The 20,570-nt window shown below is 37.0% G+C and overlaps 1 protein-coding gene across 1 annotated transcript in view; it reads left to right on the top strand.

Moving 5' to 3' along the window:
• The window catches only part of LOC124157206 (intraflagellar transport protein 122 homolog), a 36,673-nt gene extending 16,387 nt beyond the window's left edge, over positions 1-20,286 (top strand). Inside the window, exons 15-27 of the mRNA XM_046531754.1 lie at positions 3,073-3,191; positions 4,532-4,685; positions 5,754-5,915; positions 6,485-6,651; positions 12,203-12,477; positions 13,083-13,227; positions 13,349-13,439; positions 13,525-13,625; positions 15,250-15,358; positions 15,455-15,623; positions 16,378-16,604; positions 19,729-19,887; positions 20,112-20,286. Coding sequence (XP_046387710.1) covers positions 3,073-3,191; positions 4,532-4,685; positions 5,754-5,915; positions 6,485-6,651; positions 12,203-12,477; positions 13,083-13,227; positions 13,349-13,439; positions 13,525-13,625; positions 15,250-15,358; positions 15,455-15,623; positions 16,378-16,604; positions 19,729-19,887; positions 20,112-20,219 — 1,986 coding nt within the window. The 3' untranslated portion in view covers positions 20,220-20,286. The remainder of the gene's footprint in view (positions 1-3,072; positions 3,192-4,531; positions 4,686-5,753; positions 5,916-6,484; positions 6,652-12,202; positions 12,478-13,082; positions 13,228-13,348; positions 13,440-13,524; positions 13,626-15,249; positions 15,359-15,454; positions 15,624-16,377; positions 16,605-19,728; positions 19,888-20,111) is intronic.
• Positions 20,287-20,570: the final 284 nt, after the last annotated feature.

Here is a 20,570-nt window from a genome sequence, read left to right as displayed (position 1 = left end):
CAGGTAAAGATGAACCATGCCCTTCTCCACAATCGGGGAACTTTCCCAGTGGGTGGGGTGAATAAGAGTGGGATGGGGATTGCCTGAGGAAAGAAGTGTGGTCAGCACAAGGACTGGTGAAGGGGGCAGGACAAAGAAGGGTGGGGAAATGGCCTTCAGCTCTGCCTCAGTCTACTTTTGGGGGCCGTATTTTTTTGCGACGCACACAAGCTCAGTCTCCTTAGGGAGGGAGTGAATGGGAAATGCTGGGGAAGGAGGGGTTTGGGATGCGTAAGGTGGGTGTCAGCAAGATCAGCCAAAGGCGGCAGGAGGGAAGGGACAAAGGCTTTGGAAAGACAGAACCCCAGCATGGGAGAACGGGGAAGCGCGTGAGAAGAAAGTTCATGGTTAGACTTGGAAGTGCGTCTTCATTACGAGAAGCCTGAAATATAAATTGGCGGTAAATAGAGCCCAGTACTTAAGATATTTAAGTTGTTCATTCACAAAGGCCAATATATACACGAAAAGATATTATGGCGCGGATTGCATGTATCAACGTCCATTTCGGGATGTTATTAATTTCTGTTCCCATTTATAAAAGTAGCAAATAGATTTGAAAGAATGATAATCATGAATAAAAATATCTAAATCGATATCCAAACGCACATGAGCAAAATAGATGAATGTATACATACCGATCCATCGCAAGTAATACCGCTCAAGCTTCTTCCGGTATTGGACTTTAAAATCCTGGATAATGCCTTGGTCCAAGGGCTGGGACTTGCTAGTCGAGTTCGGGGGTAAAAAGAGGACTCGAACATTAGCCAATTTTAGATCTTCCACGTATTTATGAACGGTGGCATTATCCATTATTAAAACAATTTTGCTGTTCTCTCCAGCAATTTTTCTCTGTAGACGTATAACCGTTTGCTGGAAAATTTCTCGGGTCATCCAGCTGTTTTTATTTGCATGGTAAAAAACGGGGAGGGCTTCCAATTTTACATGTATCAAGCACCGTGGCCTTTCAAATTTCCCAATGACAACGGGCTTATTTTGTCCGTGCCCGTTTGGTTGACGCACAGCCCCACAGTAACACGTACTTTACTCTTTTTCCCCCCATGGCACCTTTGCCCTTTGAAACCCAGGGTTGCGTCAGGTAATGCATTAAAAAATAGCCCAGTTTCAGGGGCCAGCGGGGGTGAGCTCGTCGAGGAAAGGGTCCCGAATTAGGGACCCTTCGAAGTGCTTCGGCGAAAAGTAGTCAAGTAGTCTTCGAAGTACGTTCACAGCAGTGCAAAGGGTTAATTAGGGGTGTACGAAATACTCCGCGCGACCTTCCTGACATGTTAAACTACGAATTATTGTCGATGCTATGTTTACGAACAGGCACGTAAATAGGGGCATAATGTCAGCCGCGATATTTTAACTGAACTCCTACTCCCCCTAAATTCCCACAGTGAGGTTTTTGGCGACCCATTTCTCTCCAAAGTTGCATTATCATTTACGATTTCGCACTTTTGATGGACCAAAGTTGGAAGCGCTGATTTTTTAGCTACTTACGCCGGTGTAACTAGTTTTGTTGACAAATTTTTCGCCGTAGTTCGTATAAACGAATGCCATTTGCTCCTAGGGACCGAGCCGAGGTTCGTAAATTCAAAAAATTTCGTATAATCGAAACTTCGTATAATCGAATAGCGCCATGTATTTAGCATAGGCTTTTCACCGGGACCGCAATATCACTTCGTATAATCGAAAACTTCGTAAAATCCTGCTTCGTAAAATCAAGAGTTTACTGTAGTCGCACCATAATCGAAAATGCATAGTAGCGTGGAAACGGTATAGCAAATAACTACTTTCAATTGACAACTCTGCAGAGAAGGAGAGAGACAATTTTATAAACACAGTCCTCATACCCGGTAGATATCAATGGCCACGATGTTGATGGAAAAGTCTTCATTTGAAACGTCGGCAGAGAGGTAGATGGTACCCTTACCCGGACAGAAAGAAGACTTGAGAAGAATTTAATTTGATCATTAATTAGTTTTTTCTCCCATCCGTGCTAATATTTATTCCCGTTTACAGTGTGCCTATTTCTAGTGCTAAACCTAAAAAAATGATCTTTTTTCTTTTTCAGCATTACATAGCATCATTTTAAATACGGCGAAGGGTGAAACTCAAAAACTAAAGAAAGCCAATATATATTGAGGTATCGTTTTCAAGTGTTGTTCATGAAAATAAACCAACGCCACAAAATTAAATATCTACACAATATTTAGAAAATAATGTGCCCAAAAAATTACAAATTTCTGGCGTCATTTAAGTTTGTTGATCATGTTTATTGTAGGTTAACAAAACCAAAAAATAAGCTCATAATTGGAACAGGCTTTTGAATCTCCAACCTACCCTTGCTTTGAACAGGCTTTTGTTCCTTATGTAAAATATCTTGTTATGCCTCTTTGCTCTGGCATAGTACCCATCAAACCCAGGGACACAACAGTGATGTTTAAGTAACCTTTTTATCGCCAAGAATAAATAACTCTACGGCTTTCACTCATTAGAACTACTAAAATTTATAAAGACAAAGGTGAAGCCATTAGTATTTTTAATGGCAATGCCATGTATTAGTGTCAATATAGCCATGGTTAATGGAGTAAGCACCGATATGCGATCAATGTAGGCAACTCAGTACTGTAACATCCCTTCCCTATGGTGCTTGAAATCATGGAAAAAGGGCATATTAAAGATGAAGGATAAGATTATCCTCTAAATATCAGAATTCTGTAAGAATAAGGCCAAATCCATGCTAGTTGGGTATGTCCTCATGCAATCATTCAAGGAAATGCATTTACTCCAAACAAGAAAGTATTCTGCTACCAGTCAAAATTAAATTTTGCCTATTGACTCTGTTTTATGAAAGTGATCTTTTTTTTAACTCTTTATGATGAATGCTTTTTGATATCGCTTGGAAATCCATTGCTTATGCCATGCATTGGTGTTATGTTTATCATTTAGCTAGATCATATTCTGTGCTATTTGATCTTCTGTATAAATTCTTATTTAAGCTTATATTTATACCAAAAATTATTTTTCCAGGGCTTTGTGGTTGGCCTTTGTGGTTCCAAAATATTTTGCTTGAATATATTTAAAATGACTACAATTGAAGTTCCCTTGTCTGCGCCAATGTATCAGTACTTGGAGAAAAAAATGTTCAGGTTAGTGAATAATATGTGTGAACAATTCAATACTAATGGTGATTATATTGTAAAAGTTGCCATGCAAAGAATAAATTCTGGAAAATAGCTTTACATTAAAATTGTAGGTTTTGTACGCTGCATGGTCACTTGGTCGGAGGAACACGCAAGTCTTTCACATTTTCCCCTTGTTAGTTTTAGATCTAAATGTTAAAATCTGACGGGGAATGTTTCTCTAAGGATTTAAACTAAATTCAATATGTTTACTAACCAAACTGAGATCGATCTGAACTCAAACCAATCTGAAAAACCAAGCATGAATAACAGCCAGGCACTTTCCACTCCTTTCATTTCTATTTCGAATTCCCATCACCACCTTCCCTTTCACTACTCCCTTCCTCCCCCGTTTGATCTTACCTGATTGTGGCATAAACTATATCCTTATCTGTTAAATCTTGGAAGCCAGCTGGCTCAAACCGCACCACAAAGCGAAACTGAAGAAGACTCGCTTCTCTCAGGCAACAATTGATTTGTTGCTGACTGAGTCTACTCATCCGTGTCAAGAAAAAGTGAATCACCGCATGTGAAAGCTGTAGCACAAATGAGATCTCGGGACCGTTTATGCCTGAGTATGAAAAAAGTCTCCAGCTCCCTTGGGCTGCATTCAACGGCATGCAAGGCTGCAGCAATAATTTTGCATTTTCGATAAGAAAAATAAATTTAAAAATCATTGATGACATTTTCTTAATTTACATTTATATATTTATCCATTGAAGAAATGTTGTAAAATAAATCAAAGGTTTTTTTTTCGGCTGCTCTCTTCTCCAATAAAAGCGAAGACTTCTAAGCAAACTTGACATTTTCCTTTTCAGCAAGAAAAGAAAATACTAACATTTCACAAAAGGAATTCCAATAGAAATAATAAGCCTTATATAACTTTGCACTAATATGTAATCATCTTGGTATTTTTGGTTCTGATTTTATTTTTTATAATGATTGCGAAAGCATAAAAGGAAGGTGAAACTCATGCACTGATATTCCGCAATATGGATAATCTGCTTAACTAATTTTATCTTACTTTATCTATTTAATTAACTTTATCTATCAGTAATGTCTTCATTACCTATGTAATTTTGATTCCATTCATCCCTCCCTAATTTTTCCATTGATTTAATTTTTAAGTATTTTAATTATATGTGATGTATTTATTATGGTATGAAAACAATATAAAATGCAAGAATTATTTCATTAATATGATTCCATTTTCACCTACATGTTTAGTGTAAATAAGTGTATAACATTGTATCTTTGTGTTACTTTGCAATTCATATTTAAATCATCGTGTGCTTTTATTTATCCAGAGATGCATACAAAGTTGCCTGCTTAGGTGTAACTGATGGAGACTGGCTCTCGCTGGCTCATGCAGCTATGGAAGGATTGGATTTTGATGTTGCCAAGCATGCCTTCATGAGGATTAAAAATCTGAAATACCTGGAGTTGATTCAGTACTTTGGGGTAATTATTCTTATTGGTTACCATCAAGTAGCATTACTTTTAATCAAGTTCATACTCATGATCTTTTAATTTAATTTTTCATCAAAAGTGTAATGGAAGCATTGATGGAATAAAAACATTGTGAGGATGGGCAGTTACTTTTAAAAATAAATATATTGGGGTGGTCTGGAGGTTATGTTATTCCCCAATTGTACTGCTTGGTCTTCCCTCAAACATTAAAGTGGTTTGACACACAGAACTGATGTTAACCTTACATATCTGTTTGCTACGTAAGCATTGAACTGTAATATTTATCTGGGGGCCAAGCACTCTCCATCCTAAAAATGAAAATCCACTTCCATCCCTCCTTTAATCCATCCTTGAATGAAGGCCTGATTGTGTGAGTGGAGACAGCAATTTGTGTCTTTTAATATGGTTAAGATTGTGCAATGGTTTTCTGTTTTTCAAGCATTGTATATAGTAATAATTTATTGATACCAGGATTAATTCATACAATTATTGGATAAGTCAACATATTCTGAGAATGTATTAATTCATATCAACCATAATAGTTACTCTTACGTTTCTCTTGTGCCTTTTATCATCATCCCCTCTTTTGAAATACTTTTTTGGCAAAATTAGTTTTGCATTCAGGCAATTTTTGTGAGTCTGTATTACATTTATTTTTTCTAGGTTATTCAAGTTGGTTTGTACTTTCCCTGAATTTAAATACAATGTCATCATGCCTTTCTTATGCCCTCAATCTTTGAAGACAACAACTTCTCTATATGACTCCACAAAAATTCTTCATCATAATGAAATTGCTGGAAAATGCATATTAAAATTAATTTTAGTCTTACCTGTTTCGTAAGGGAATAAAAACTACATAAATTGTTTTTGTGGCTACATGGACTAAAAATTTCCTTGTAAAGTAGTAAACTGCATAATTTTGCTGGTATCTCCAATTATCTGAATTACCAATTACCAATTGATTTTTTGTAAAGTACTAGGTATATTAAGTTACTGTCTGCCCTTAGTTTGTATTTTTTTAAATTTTGGTTAATATCCCTTCATTGTGAAATTTTCAAGGAACTGCAGAGGAAAGGAAATATCGATGGGAATATTTTCTTGGCTGACATTTTGGCTTATCGTGGTGAATTTAAAGAGGCAGCTAAGCTGTATCAAACTGCTAACCAAGGGGAGCATGCCCTTAACATGTATACTGACTTAAGAATGTTTGATGCTGCACAGGTAAGCATGAGTCTGTTTTAACTCATGAAAAAATATAGTTTACATTTTCTGTGTGATACATACTTCAAAGTTACAGCTCTGATTGTTGATAGATAACCTGTCAGGTTATACATTTTGAAATGCATCTCTTTAAACTGCTCAGCTCTTAAATTTTTTTTCAATCTGTTAAATGGTCTTGATACTTGTTTGTAAGTAAGCGATGGTGAAATTAACATGCATGAACCATATTATGGGTGAGAAGATGAAAGATTAATTAAATTGTCAGCCACACCTGTTCCTTGCAATGTAATTTTCCAAGTTGACTCCCTTGGCCAAAACTAGTGCTCAGGTTCCAGTAACATATTATAAAATTGTTGCTCAATTATCTGTAAAATCCTACCGTATGGCTTGTGGTGGCTTGCTCAAATGCTGGTTTTGAATTGAAATGTGAACAAGTGAGTATTTAAAGAAAATCTGTGAATTTGAGATCTGATTTGAGAGAACTGGTTTTTGTCCTGCCTACCACTTCATTTGTCATTCCATAATTTTGAGTGTGCTGATGTAAGGTGTGTTTTTCTATGCATCTGTAGGAATTTCTTGGTACAGAAGATGTGATGGATCGGAAGACCCTAATTCGTAAAAAAGCAGACTGGGCTTGCAACATAAATGAACCTAGGGCAGCTGCAGAAATGTACCTATCTGCTGGAGATGTAACGCGTGCCATTGAGGTCATGGCACAAAATGGATGGGTTGAAATGTGAGTCACAATCGGGGAACTCATCAGAAGTTAATTGATTGAAGTTAATTGATTGAAGTTAATCTATGAAAATTTTTTATTTCCATGCTCCATTGCTTAAGAAAACTTTAATTACTGCTAACTTTTACTATTATTAACATAAGGGTAATATAAGCACATATCATGCACAGTTAAGCATCGTGAATCCAGAATTCCCTAATCTGGGAACATTAGTGAGTGGTGCTTCGTGGGAAACAACTTTTGTTGAATAATTGTATTTGTCTTCATTTGCTTACATTATTTCCCACTCTTAACAAAAGTACTCCCTGCTGTATCTGTTGACAAGACAGTATTAATGCTTAGACAGAAACTGATACATGGGCTGCCGATGCGATGCAGAGGTGATTCGACTTGTCAGGAGGGACATGACCCTACCAGGTGGGAGATGGGCTTAGAACTCTGGAGTAGGAATATGACTGACATGAATAATGCTTTTTAAAGATTTTTTAAGTACATTCTCTTCATAACTTATTATATTATATATATATATATATATATATATATATATATATATATATATATATCATAAAAAACCCTAGGGTGGGCAGTATCAGAACACACAATAAAGAATAGAAACTCACACTCACAAAATAACTAAATTTTCGGTGGCATTACCACCTTCCTCGGAGTTAGGTAAAAGACTGTAGGTAGAGGGTAAAGGATAGCTGAGGGAAGGGGAAATAGAGGGGAGGTAGGGTCCAAAGAGGGGGGGAAAAGAAGTGGGTTGAGGCAATTAAGGGATTAGCGGTGGATGTTTAAGCCGGGAGGAAGAAATGCTTTGAATAGCCAAATGTAGCTTAATTCAATAGAATTAAGTTTGAGTGGGTGGTCTGTGGGGGGAAGGGAGGCTAAAACTGAAACATTGTAGCAATCATTGAATTGACGCTGATGAGTGGCCGCATGTTTCGCCACTGGGAAGGATGCAAAGTCAGAGGAAGAGCATGATGCTCTGTGGTTATTAATTCTAAGGTTAAGGGGAGTTGAGGATTTGCCTATATAAAAGGAGGGACAGTGCTTGCATTGAATAAGGTAAACTACATTTTTTGAGGTACAGGAGGCCGCAGGAGGTGGTGGTAGGTAGGAGACGAGATGACTGGGGATAGAAGGAGGGGTAAAAATAGGGCAGGTCTTACATCTAGGACGACCGCAGGGCGAAGGTGTGCTAATGGGAGTAGTGGGTGACTTCTGTAAGGGGTTAGTAGAACGGAATAAATTTAAAAGGTTTGCAGGTCGTCTGAATGTGACAGTAGGGGGTTTGGCGAAAAGATTGGCCGTCGACTTATTGTTTTTAAGAATAGGGAAGAGGTCTTTAAGGATAGATTGCAGGGATTGTATTCCAGGAAAGTTTCTCCTGGAATACAATCCCTGCAATCTATCCTTAAAGACCTCTTCCCTATTCTTAAAAACAATAAGTCGACGGCCAATCTTTTCGCCAAACCCCCTACTGTCACATTCAGACGACCTGCAAACCTTTTAAATTTATTCCGTTCTACTAACCCCTTACAGAAGTCACCCACTACTCCCATTAGCACACCTTCGCCCTGCGGTCGTCCTAGATGTAAGACCTGCCCTATTTTTACCCCTCCTTCTATCCCCAGTCATCTCGTCTCCTACCTACCACCACCTCCTGCGGCCTCCTGTACCTCAAAAAATGTAGTTTACCTTATTCAATGCAAGCACTGTCCCTCCTTTTATATAGGCAAATCCTCAACTCCCCTTAACCTTAGAATTAATAACCACAGAGCATCATGCTCTTCCTCTGACTTTGCATCCTTCCCAGTGGCGAAACATGCGGCCACTCATCAGCGTCAATTCAATGATTGCTACAATGTTTCAGTTTTAGCCTCCCTTCCCCCCACAGACCACCCACTCAAACTTAATTCTATTGAATTAAGCTACATTTGGCTATTCAAAGCATTTCTTCCTCCCGGCTTAAACATCCACCGCTAATCCCTTAATTGCCTCAACCCACTTCTTTTCCCCCCCTCTTTGGACCCTACCTCCCCTCTATTTCCCCTTCCCTCAGCTATCCTTTACCCTCTACCTACAGTCTTTTACCTAACTCCGAGGAAGGTGGTAATGCCACCGAAAATTTAGTTATTTTGTGAGTGTGAGTTTCTATTCTTTATTGTGTGTTCTGATACTGCCCACCCTAGGGTTTTTTATGATATTTACCTCCCCGAGGAACCTTTCGAAGTGTGTATATATATATATATATATATATATAATATATATATATTATAGGGTTATGAGAAAGTACTGTACAACAAAGATCTCTGCTAAATAATTGAAGATTTGGCTAGGTATAGCATATTGGGTCAATACCTTGCTGTCCGATAGATGCAAGTGTCATGTAGCAGATATGGAGAAGGGAAACGATGGAGGAGGAGCAATAGGGAGAGTCTGTTTGCTTTGTCGTGGCCCACATGTAGTATCCCTTTGTCCACCGGCAATGATCTTCCTCCATCAGTCATACTCGATGTATCAATGGATATTTGAACAGATCACTGATGCACTCACGAGGTGAAGTATGTAGGTAGCAGACAGCTAGTTGAACCATATTAAACATGGGGTATATGGATCACTAGGGACTTTGAACCAATTAAAAATATTTTATTTACTTTATTTTTCAGCTAATTACATTTTATGTTAAATATTCTGTGATATATCTTCATATAGTTGTAAGTTATGTGCTTTATTTTCACTATGCTGTTTTGTGATTCTACCTATTGGTTGAATGTGTGTGTTTGTAATTATAGAAACAATTACTTTCTTATTAATCATAAATAATATGTTAATCTAACATTTAAATTTCATCTCATATTGTCATTAATTATGACATTATAAAAAAACATTTTAGACCCCTTAATTACCTATACTGGGTATGACTTGAAATCCGACAAAGTCAAATATCCGGCATCACCCAAGTCCTGGTGGTTCTGGATTCAGGGTGTTTAATTGTATTTCGTGAGAAAGGTTTACCATATGTACTTTGGAATGAAAATACGAGATCCTGACAAGCGGTGGGAACCCTAAGTGGCTAGTGTCAGGTGATAATTATGACATGGATTCTGCCAGAGATGCGAGCAGATTTCTAAAAGTATCCTTGCGAAGGGTGACGACTCGAAGCCCCGAGTGTTGACTGCTTTCAGTTTTCTTACCCTGTGTCAACCCAAGAAAAGTTCATTTGTGGCCTTGCTTTCATTTTGATTCATCATGATTGATATCATCGTTCAAGATCGCAGTACATTGTTCTGAATAAATGGCCTCCAAAAGGGAAGCGTAAATTTAAGAAACATAATATGAGAAAGTCTTATTGACAGGCTCCAAATATTTATTATCCCTTTATGATCAAACAATTGTGAATGAGTAGAGGTCTGTGAATTTCGCGAGCGCGATATCGTGAAATAGTGCGAAATTACACGAAATAACGTGACATCGGTAAATAAAAACGAAATTTTGCGTTATTTGCAATTTTAGGTGGATTAGCAAAAAAATCATATCTAATGAGTCATAATCCATTGATTAAAGCTGCCGACATTCATTTGCTCTATCTCATTACGATTCCAAGGTCAATTGGCTCGTTTAGTCTAGCGCATAACCCATCCGCGTAATATCGCGCGCTGTAGTGATTTCTCCGCCAGAATTTTCCGTTAAATTTATCACAGCCTCTCTCTTTGATTCCATGTATCAATCCTGAAATATTTAGAATGAGGCAATTTCTCATCTGAAGAATTAGATATTATGAATTAAAAATGTGCCGAAAGAAATTTAACGCGGCTGCGGAAGAGCGGAAATACTAGCTCACGCACCCGGTACGCGTCAATGCCGAGTAGTAATTCCGGTGACTCACTGCGATGCTTAGACAGCGTTATTGGATAACTTGTAGCAAGAAAACCTTGAATGTGGTCTAATGTAACAATTTAGTTGATTTAAACACGGCCGCTGGCTGGGACCGTGCCGTCGTTCATGTCATGGCCCACAGCGTGGCAGAGAGTCGTCTCGTCTGAAAGCGGCCTGAATTTCACGGCGTGACGTGATCGACGGACGGCGAAAAGTCGTTTCGTCAGAAAGCGGCCGCAATGTAGCACTAACTGTATTGGCGCCTTAGATGGCGCAGTGCCGGGCCGGATTGAAATTGGTGCCATGGTGACCACGGCGGCCGTCAACAGTGCAGTGCCGTCAACTGCCCGATTCGATTCGTTTAAAGACATCCATAGACACTTATGGTTATTTGAAAGCATGAAGCTCTAGCAGTTGGGGGAAGGGAAGGAAGGAACATAAAGGATAGGAGGAGATGGGGTTCTCCTTATTAGCAGACGGATCGTCGAATATTCGGCTCTCCACTGAGCTAAAATGCAAAAAAAAATCATTTCGACATTGGCCAAATCTTATATCTAATTCTTCTGGTGAGAAAGCGTCTCATTCTAGATTTTTCATCATCGATAAATGGGAAATAATTTTTCAAGTTTCTTTGAATCCGATTATGTTTTGTTATGTGTGCTTCTTTCACTGCCTTTCCTGACCGATCGGCAACAGCTGTAATCAAAACTTAGCGATTTTGTTGTATCTGGCTGCTGTCCTACCTTCCCTCAGCACCTGGGTGAGGGGTATCGAAAGGGAACCCACGATGTGAAACATTTCAGCCAATTTGTAAGTTATACACTACTATGGTTATACCGTAGCTACCCAGCACTCAGTTTGAAAACACCATCATGATAGGTTGTGTTTTGTGGTTGCACTGTTTTTTTTATCGTAGTTCCAGCTTTAAATATGGAACGAAGGACAGGAATTTTAAAATGCCAGAAGTTAGTGATACTGTTCATACCAGGGCAAGTGAAATCAGCTCAGAAGACTTTTATGTGAAAGACAGAGTATTACTGTGCAAAGAATACGATAAAAGATTTGAATTTGAAAGATGTGACACTTTGTTGAAGCGTATCAGAAGCGATACACATATATACGTGCGAAAGAAAGGGGACCCGCAAAACAACAGCTATCATTTGAACATACAGTCACTCAGTCAAAGAAAGCGAAGGAGGAGCTTGTTGTTGCTACTACTGAAGCATTTTTAAAGGATTTATTTGAAAAGCCTTTAAACTTGACAATCCAAAAACTCTGGAATGGCTTTCGAAGTATGTATACACATATGAGGTAGTGGGAATTTGCCGTTTGCCGATCATATTCACCAAGACTACATACTTGAACCCTTCTCACGTTTTCACTGGATCTTGAGAACCTAGGAATACTTTGCCAAAAGTGAGGAGAAAAATTCCTTCAGGTTTTCACGGAAGTAAGTGCAATTGTGAAGGGAAATAGAATAAGAACGTGCAAATTAAATATGTTGAGAATGGTGGTCATATACATATCTTTCAGGTGACTAGTATTTTATTTTTTTTAAATATTTATTGCCTAAATTTCTATAGTTTTATTTAATTTACCTCTTGCTTTAATAGCAAGTATGGCACTAATTTTGGTGGACAGTATTTTGTACTAAACATTTTTATTACAGGCTCTTAGACTTGGGATATCGACTTACGAAGGATGATGGAGATGCTCTTATGGCTATTTCAAACCACTTGAAGAGATTAGGCCACTTGAGCTCAGCTGCTGAAATGTATATGAAAGTTGGAGATAAAGAGAGTGTTTTGAAACTGTGGGTGGATGCGCATGAATGGAAAGAAGCATTTGTCCTTGCGGAGAAACAGCCTGATTTATTACACCTTGTATATGTGCCATACGCCCAATGGTTGGCTGAAAATGATCGATTCATCGAGGCACAGAAAGGTATGCTGATGTAGGAGAAGGTTCTTGCATGGCAAATGATATTGGTAATTACGTATAGAGATATTTCCTTGGTATTTCAGTGATGGCCAGTATTTCAGAAGATTATATTTTGATGATAGACCCAGAAATTGAAACATGGACTTCTGAAATCCTGAACCAGCTGATTATCAAGTAATTTTTAATCAAGATTTATGGACTTTGTTTGTGAATAAGTGATGGATACTTTGTCTTGCAAAAATAAAGATTTTTATAGAAGGAACACCTAATTTCCACCTCATAAGTACTATTACAGTGTATTTGAGGAAATTAACACACGACCTAAATTCACTAACTCTTGGTTAACTTTGTGGTATTCCATTATTTCCTGGATATAGACAGTTACTTATACCACTTATTTTATAAGAGCGCGACCCGGGTTTCAATGAGTAATCATCATCATCAGGCGCTGATGATGATGATTACTCATTGAAACCCGGGTCGCGCTCTTAAAAAATAAGTGGTATAAGTAACTGTCTATATCCAGGAAATTAACACACGACTTGGTGTTTCTTAATATTCCTAGTTTCATTGCATATGGCTCATTTTATTTTGTTTACTTCTTTTAGCTTTCCACAAAGCTGGCCTCCCAGAAGAAGCTGTTATTGTGCTACAGCAGTTAACTTCCAATGCTGTAAATGAGTCTAGATACCAAGATGCTGGGTATTACAACTGGATATTAGCAATGCAGTCTTTAGATTTGAGCCCTGAAAAGTATGGATATTTTATTTACAGATATCTTTAACTCTTCTTACTTCAATTGCTGATTTTTTTTAATTCCCTAGCAGATTTTAGAGTGTTAATTCTTATAGTCTAATTCTTAATCTTATTTCAGGTTTTCAACTGACAAAATAATAAATAATTTCAACATGCATCAAAGACTTGCTTGCATTTACTATGCATTTGAAACTATAAAAAGATATTTTGTGAGTTTTTCATGGGATTAGTGAGTTCTGTCTATGTCGCCTCTTAGTTTTTTGATTCATAATTGGAAATATAAATTATTTACAGGATGAACCCTTCTATGACTGCTTGAAGGAAGCATTATTTAATACTGCCCGATTTCTCATTTATGAAATTGGGGATTTGAATGTTAAAGGTGTTTCAATGTTGTATCCTTTGATGAGATATATCTAATAAGAACAGTAATGTTTATGTTCATTCCTTTCTTTCCTTTATACATATTTTATTCAGATCTTTGTCATGGTTGCAGGTCTGAAGTATTTGGTTTATGATCTGTCTATGTCTGTCTGATCTGATTGTCATCATCAGTATGACCGACCTATTTTTCATATTGTAGACAGTTTCAAGTGAGAATTGGAATTGAAACCTGAATCATTCATGTGTAAAGAATGTATGAAAAGATTGTAGAAAAGATGGAGTAGGGGATGTTTTTCTCATTTCCTTTTGAACCACTCCTATCAGTTTAAGAAGGTGACTCTGTTAGCAAAAGCTTTTATTTTAAATGGGATCATTGCCTGGCTGAAGGTGACAGATTTCTCGCAAGGTCAGTGCTCTATTTATTTGGAAATAAAAACTTGATTCCAATTAAGTCTTTTTAAAAATCCTTGCTCCAATACAACGAATTGAAGTTGACAAATAATAGCAATTCGTCTCTATTTTAATTGTGTTCAATGTGTTACCCAGGTAGGAATGTATATTGTTGATAGAGGAATTTTGCGTGTATTTTTAAATTCATAATATTCAGATTCCTGATCATCAAGCCTGAAACTTTGACTCTATTCTTTTGACTAGAATTATTTTCTTTTCGAGCTAACTTAGGTAGGTTTGCTTTGTTGGAAATATCTTTCCAGACCTATATAAATATTTTTGGGGAAATCAGTAGGTATTGTGAATAGCAATATTGTCCCTAAATTTCTGAATTTGGTGGGTTTAAATTTCAAAACATGTACATATGTACTTACAGTCCTCCACTGTCTGCCGTTCAAAGAATTGGCTTTCCTTCTTTCCTTTGCTAAATTTTACAGGAAGTTCATTTTAATCGATTGTAATGGCAGTGCTTGTCTTTGTGCGGAATGATGTGATGACTAGAGCGTAGAATATCCCTTAATGCTTTTTTGACAAACTAGTATGTATAAGGTAGATCATAGTGTAATGTACATATTAAAAACAAAACAGGATTATCTTATCATACTGCTGTTTGATTTTTTTTGCTAGGAATTTGCCTGTTAATTCTATTGCTGAAGTTGGAATTTGATGTTTATTTGAAAGGACTGTTAGTTCATACTTCCTGTAAAATTGTCGATTGAAAATAATGTGCATAGGCAAGTGTGCTTACTCTGAGGTCTAATTTCATTTTTAAATATTGAAGGGTGTCACATGTGACAGGTGCACTTTTTATTACTTTTCTACAGGTTTTATGGTACAGAGTAAGGTTTTGAGCTTTATCCAACAGGTCGAATAAGAAATATTTTTTATCATAATAAATTTAATAATGGTGTTTAACTTGTTATTTTTTTCATGTAATGAGGCCTAATACATTTCCTCAAATGTATTTATTTTACTGCTAAATTATTTGTGTTATAAATAATTAGTTGAAATTAATTTATTATCAATAATTATAATAGTTTTATCCAGGACTTTTGTTGAACATGTTAGGAACAGTTATGGTTTTATGTTTACATGCATGTTTGATTTTGTTCGTTACATGTGTGTTGTGTCGTTTAATTCTGATCATACCTATAATCCACTCATAATTCCTTAAGTATAGTTCAGCTTGATATACTATACCCTCGCCAAGCAAGCTAAAGATTTGGGTGCATATAAGCTTGCCCAGTTAATAATGGAGAAAATTCATCAACTGAAAATACCTCCTAGGTATCAGGTGAGTGCAAAGGCTAGAGCATTTGAGTATTAACCTTAATTTTGTCTTCTGTTTGGTTGACGTAATATGATTTGTTGTATTTTTTTTTAATTTTAGATTGATGTGGACTTGGAGACAATATCCATTCGATCAAAACCATTAGAAGATAACATCGATCTGGAAATGATGTGCTACAAATGCTCAAATACAAATCTTTTTAGTTTTCATGGCGGAAATTGTTGTCCCTATTGTGGTCATGCATTTGTTTACAGCTTCGTGTCATTTGGTAAGAAGTGCTGATTTGAAATAACAAAATTATTAGTGTTAGTCAATTTATTTTCATGATTCTAATATTGTGCGTTAACTGGGTAAAAGTTGTTCGGAATCTACTTAATTACTGGTTCGCAATTACAGTGGATCAAGTGGTATGCAACTATAGTCTTTAATAATGACTTTATTTAAACACTGCTGATCCTTGCTAGCTTGGTATGCAACTGTGGGTCAATTAAGTAAATGTCAAAGGCATTGTATCTATTGTTGTAAGGATGCAGCCATCAAATAAACTGATGATTGACCATTGATATGCTCCCCCAATGACATTTATATAACTGCCCCGGTTGGTTTCAAGCCTTTGTTGCACTAATTTGAATGAAATTTAATCAGTGCCAGACAAGGGTAGATTAAGTAGTTGTTTTGGATGAGAGGGGGTGGTTCATTACTTACATTGGTGCCTTAGTGGTATGCGACACCTAATAGCAATAATGCATCTGAGGTCTGATGTGCAAAGACAAGAGGAACGTTGCTTGTTTAGTTGGTAAAATAAAAAAAAACATTGGAGAGCCATCTAAAAAATTACCATATTTTCAATTTTGCCAGAAATTACCATCAAAATTCCAGAAGGAGCCACCTCTCTACCCTTTATCACCACTGGTGCTTGAATTAAAATTAGAAAACTGTGTTTGAGATTCACATCTCCCACTATGTCGCAATTTTCAAACATCCTATCTCTGTCTTATTCATACATATTTGTGTTCTTCTAGAGGTCTTGCCATTGGTTGAATTTGTGTTGGCTGAAGGGCTAAGTGACGAAGAAGCCACAAGACTCATTGAATCTCCTCCATCAGCCAAAGAAGAATATTCATCTTGGGTGGAAGATAAAAAAGGAGACACTCAAATGCTGATTCTATGTGAAAACAAGCCAGATAGTAATTCTTTGACTATAAATGGATCTGGAGATTATAGTGACGATTTCTCCAATGAAAAAAAGGTACGTTTTTGGTGCGACCCAAGGGCTGATAAAATACATGTACATATATTTAATACCACTTACCAAGAACTCACTTGTCATAATTTCTTCTTAAGACATTATGATTTTCTGATTTAGATTTTATATAGAAGTGATCAAGTGTCGGGAAGGCACTGTCAAAAGTTGATGGTTTGAGGCGTAACTTTGTGAAAGTGATTCATTATGAAAAAGAAGAAACTTTGTGCTTTCACATGAATATTTATCCACATATTTACACGACCATGGTTTCAAAGTTAGATGTCATCATCAGGAGAACTCTACAGAGGTCCATCACATCCTTTTATTCCAGGCTGGAAGGGGGAGGGAGGAAGGTAACTAGGTTGAATGGATTGGTCAACAGAGATGTGGGAGGGCGAAAGAACTTGGTCATACGGTAGGAAGAAGTTTGGGGGAGGAGGCTCCCTTAGGGAGGGTATGAAAGGTGGAGGGGGGGTTCAGGTGAGAGAGAGGCAGAAGGGTTTGTCATGTCATTAGCCCTGGAATTTTTGAGCCAGTCCATATACATGTCCACCAGGAGAGGGGGCAAAGGAGAGGCCATGATCAATCCATTGGGCTGTTCATAAAATACTACGTTAAATTTGAAGTAATTTTGAGACACACAAATCTACAATAGGTGGAAATAGATGAACGGATGGAAATTTTGCAGCATGTAAGTTCCAATGACAACATTGTAAACGACTTTTTGTATAACTCCCACTCCCCTTTTTTAAGCCTCCCTCTCCTAAATTCCTGGGCTAATTACATGACAAACTCTTCGTTCTCTCTCTCACCTAGGCAATAAAAAAATAATTGGAAACCACCCTATTGGACGCCTTCAAAAAATTACAGGCTTTTGCATTTGTGACCACTCCTACAGGATCCTCTAGTGGGCATTTTTGTGTCATGGGGTAAGGAGGGAAATACCTTCAGACTCGAAATCAGGAGAGCTTTTGATGAATGTTCCTTTAACCTAACTTAAAATCCCATTTAAAATGTGTAGGCTTGGTTATAAGTATGGGGACAGCATGAGAGGGGATAAACGGTAGTTGATAAAAGAATTTCAAGCGTGAATCCTTTGTGCCTTGAAGTACTATCGACTTAACTTTGTGGTGAACAGTTTACCTTTGCTGCTATTTGCTTAAAAATTCTCCCATAGATTTCATTAAAATTTCAGAAAATGTGCTGAAAATTAAAAAAGCCATTATTGCTGGCAGAAGTGGAAGGAATTTGATGTATAAAGGCCGCTTGACACGGTGAATGATCATGCTGAATGATCTTGTGATCATTCACAGGATCATGCAAGCAAAATAGAACATGTTCTAATTTTCACTGAATGATCATGCGAATGAAGGTTCATTCACAAACTGTTCGGTCATACATGGTAAATGATCATACGAATGAAATCATTCGCTGTGTATAGCGGCCTTTGTAATAATTAGCTTGTTCACCAATTTTTAAAAATAATTCTCGGTTGTGTTAGTGTTGGAAAAATAAATTAGCTCTGTTTTTCAATCCATCGCCTACTGCTTGAACTATTATTGGTCAAAAATTGAGAGCCTTTACCCTTTTGCAGGAAAGTTAAAGATGTCACCTGCTCCTTCTAAGTGACTCACTGCTTCTCAGTTGCTCCTTGGCCTCTCACTTGTCCTTGTGTGCTTCATCGTTGTTAACCTTTCCCTCCATAAACGTTTTAAGGGAAGGGTTATGAAGCGAGCATATAGCTTCCTGTGCAGAAAGATTGAATTGTGAACTTAATAAAATATAAAGGAAAGCGTAGTGATTCGTCAAAAACTGCTACGGGCATATAGGGCATGACACAGATGTTAAACTGATTAGCCTAGGAGCGACTAGAGTCTAAGGTTGTGCACTAGGCTTAGATTGCTTTAGCAATTAGGAATCTTGGAAAAAAGGAACTCTGAGAACATCATGTTATAACCCCACCAAATTTCCAGGTCCAACAGAAATTATAAATTAAGAGAGATATTTTGTCGAACAGATAGGCATGGGAAATCATTTTCCCCCAAACAATATTGGTCTTAAATAAATGCTCGGAGGAACTTGGTCAGAGAATTTCCTTTTTATTTATTAACGGCTAGTGTCCTAACAACCCGTGACACAAGCCTATTGAGGCGGCTTGCAGGGTAGTATGTAGATGCAGAAGGTTAGCTAATTTTTATTATATATTATCATTTAGCTCAATATCCACTATCAAGGGTCAGCTTCAAGGGTGAATACAGGATTTTTTTCTGTGGGGGGGGGGGGGGGGGATCGGACAGGTTTTCTCACATTTGAGATTAAAAACAAAATACAACAATTGCTGTAGAAAATATTCTCTGTATTTTGATATGAAAGATATTAATATTTAATTTAATGAATGAGGCTCCGTAATACACAAAATAAAACGAACATGATGATAACTGTATTAAAAACTTGTCTATTTTTTTAAGCATCTGGGGGGGGGGGGGGCAGTGCCCCCAAAATCTGCCTATGCTTAGTTCTATTAGATTTTATATAATATGTCTCCTATTTTATACAAATTTTATTCCTTGAATATCCTTGGCATTATTCTTTCTATAACTTGATATTAATAAAAATGATTGCCTTAGGCATACCATGCACGTTCTGTCCCGGCCACAAGGCTAAGCCTGCACAACTTCAGAACTGTGCAGTTTGGCCGAACCTCATTGGTTTCCCATCCGGCTGTTTGGCCAATGATCTGCCTCAAGGAATTGTCACACACTGTCAGTTCTTCCCTCAGTCCAGGACTGGACAGACCAGACCTTGAGACCAAACTGAACGTGTATGGTAGGCGTTAGTCTTACCTTGTATCCCTCCAATTCTTGCACAGTGCTTTAGCAATGAAGTACATTTACAACCAATAAATATTATTTGCATGACTCTTTTTTAGTCTCGGTTCGATTGAAGCCTGGTCATTGTAATTTCATTTTTATTGTTTTGGGTGGTCTGTTAAAAGTGCCATTGAGGTAGTGTCTAATTTTCGTAGATAAGTTCGAGTTGCTTGATGCATTATAATGACCTTGAAGGTTAGTAGGCTGAGGTTTTGCATTTTAAGCTTTATTTTATATTGGAGGAATGTACTTTTCAGAATGATTTGTACGGGCCAATAGTTATGACAAAAGAAGACTTACTTGAATTGGATCCCTCTGAAGTATTAATCAGGCGATGGCCTAAACCTTTGAAGTTTCAATTTTACCGGAATGTTATGCCTACATTTGCTGTAAGGCAATGCAATTCTTGTTTTCGGGTGAGTATTAGATGTATTGCATGCAATTTTAGGCTAGAGTATCTGTACTAGATACATGCTGACGAGACTGAATGTGTATATGTTTTAAAAATTCATCCTTGTGCTTATTATTTTCTGATTATATTTCAATGCTTGTGAATCAACTGTGGAATTTTTTTCTAATTTGAATTTGTCTCTGCATCATTGTGACATATTTATATATTTTATATCTTCTACTTTTATAGGGATTTTTTCTTGATGATTATGAACAAGCTGTGGTTCAAAAAGGTCATTGTCCATTTTGCAGGGATGATAAGAATGTGAATGAATTTGTTGCCACTGAAGATTTGTAAATTTTGTTGTATATAATTAAATAGTTGTTCTTTTAAATTGTTTATAATAAATTAATTTTTTATTTCATCCATTCTTTTTTTTAATTTCCCTATGATTATCATCACCTGCTCACTTAATGTTCAACTTAATCTTTAATTAGTGCTTAAATGAAATGTTGACTGTAAAATTTGACCTGTCTTGGTTTATAAACATACTTCAAATTTATTTATTGGCAGAAATGGGAAATTCAAAAATTTTCTTGAGTAATCTGAGTGCTCATCGCTGCCGATGACTATAGGGTTAAAGAGAAATTATGGTTAGAATTTGGTGCCTTTAACCTCAAAAATAAATTTAGATTTACTTTGATATGA

Source organism: Ischnura elegans, chromosome 1, assembly GCF_921293095.1.
Source record: "Ischnura elegans chromosome 1, ioIscEleg1.1, whole genome shotgun sequence".
In the NCBI taxonomy this organism is placed as follows: Eukaryota; Metazoa; Arthropoda; class Insecta; order Odonata; family Coenagrionidae; genus Ischnura; species Ischnura elegans.
This window is presented reverse-complemented; position numbering and strand designations above follow the sequence as displayed.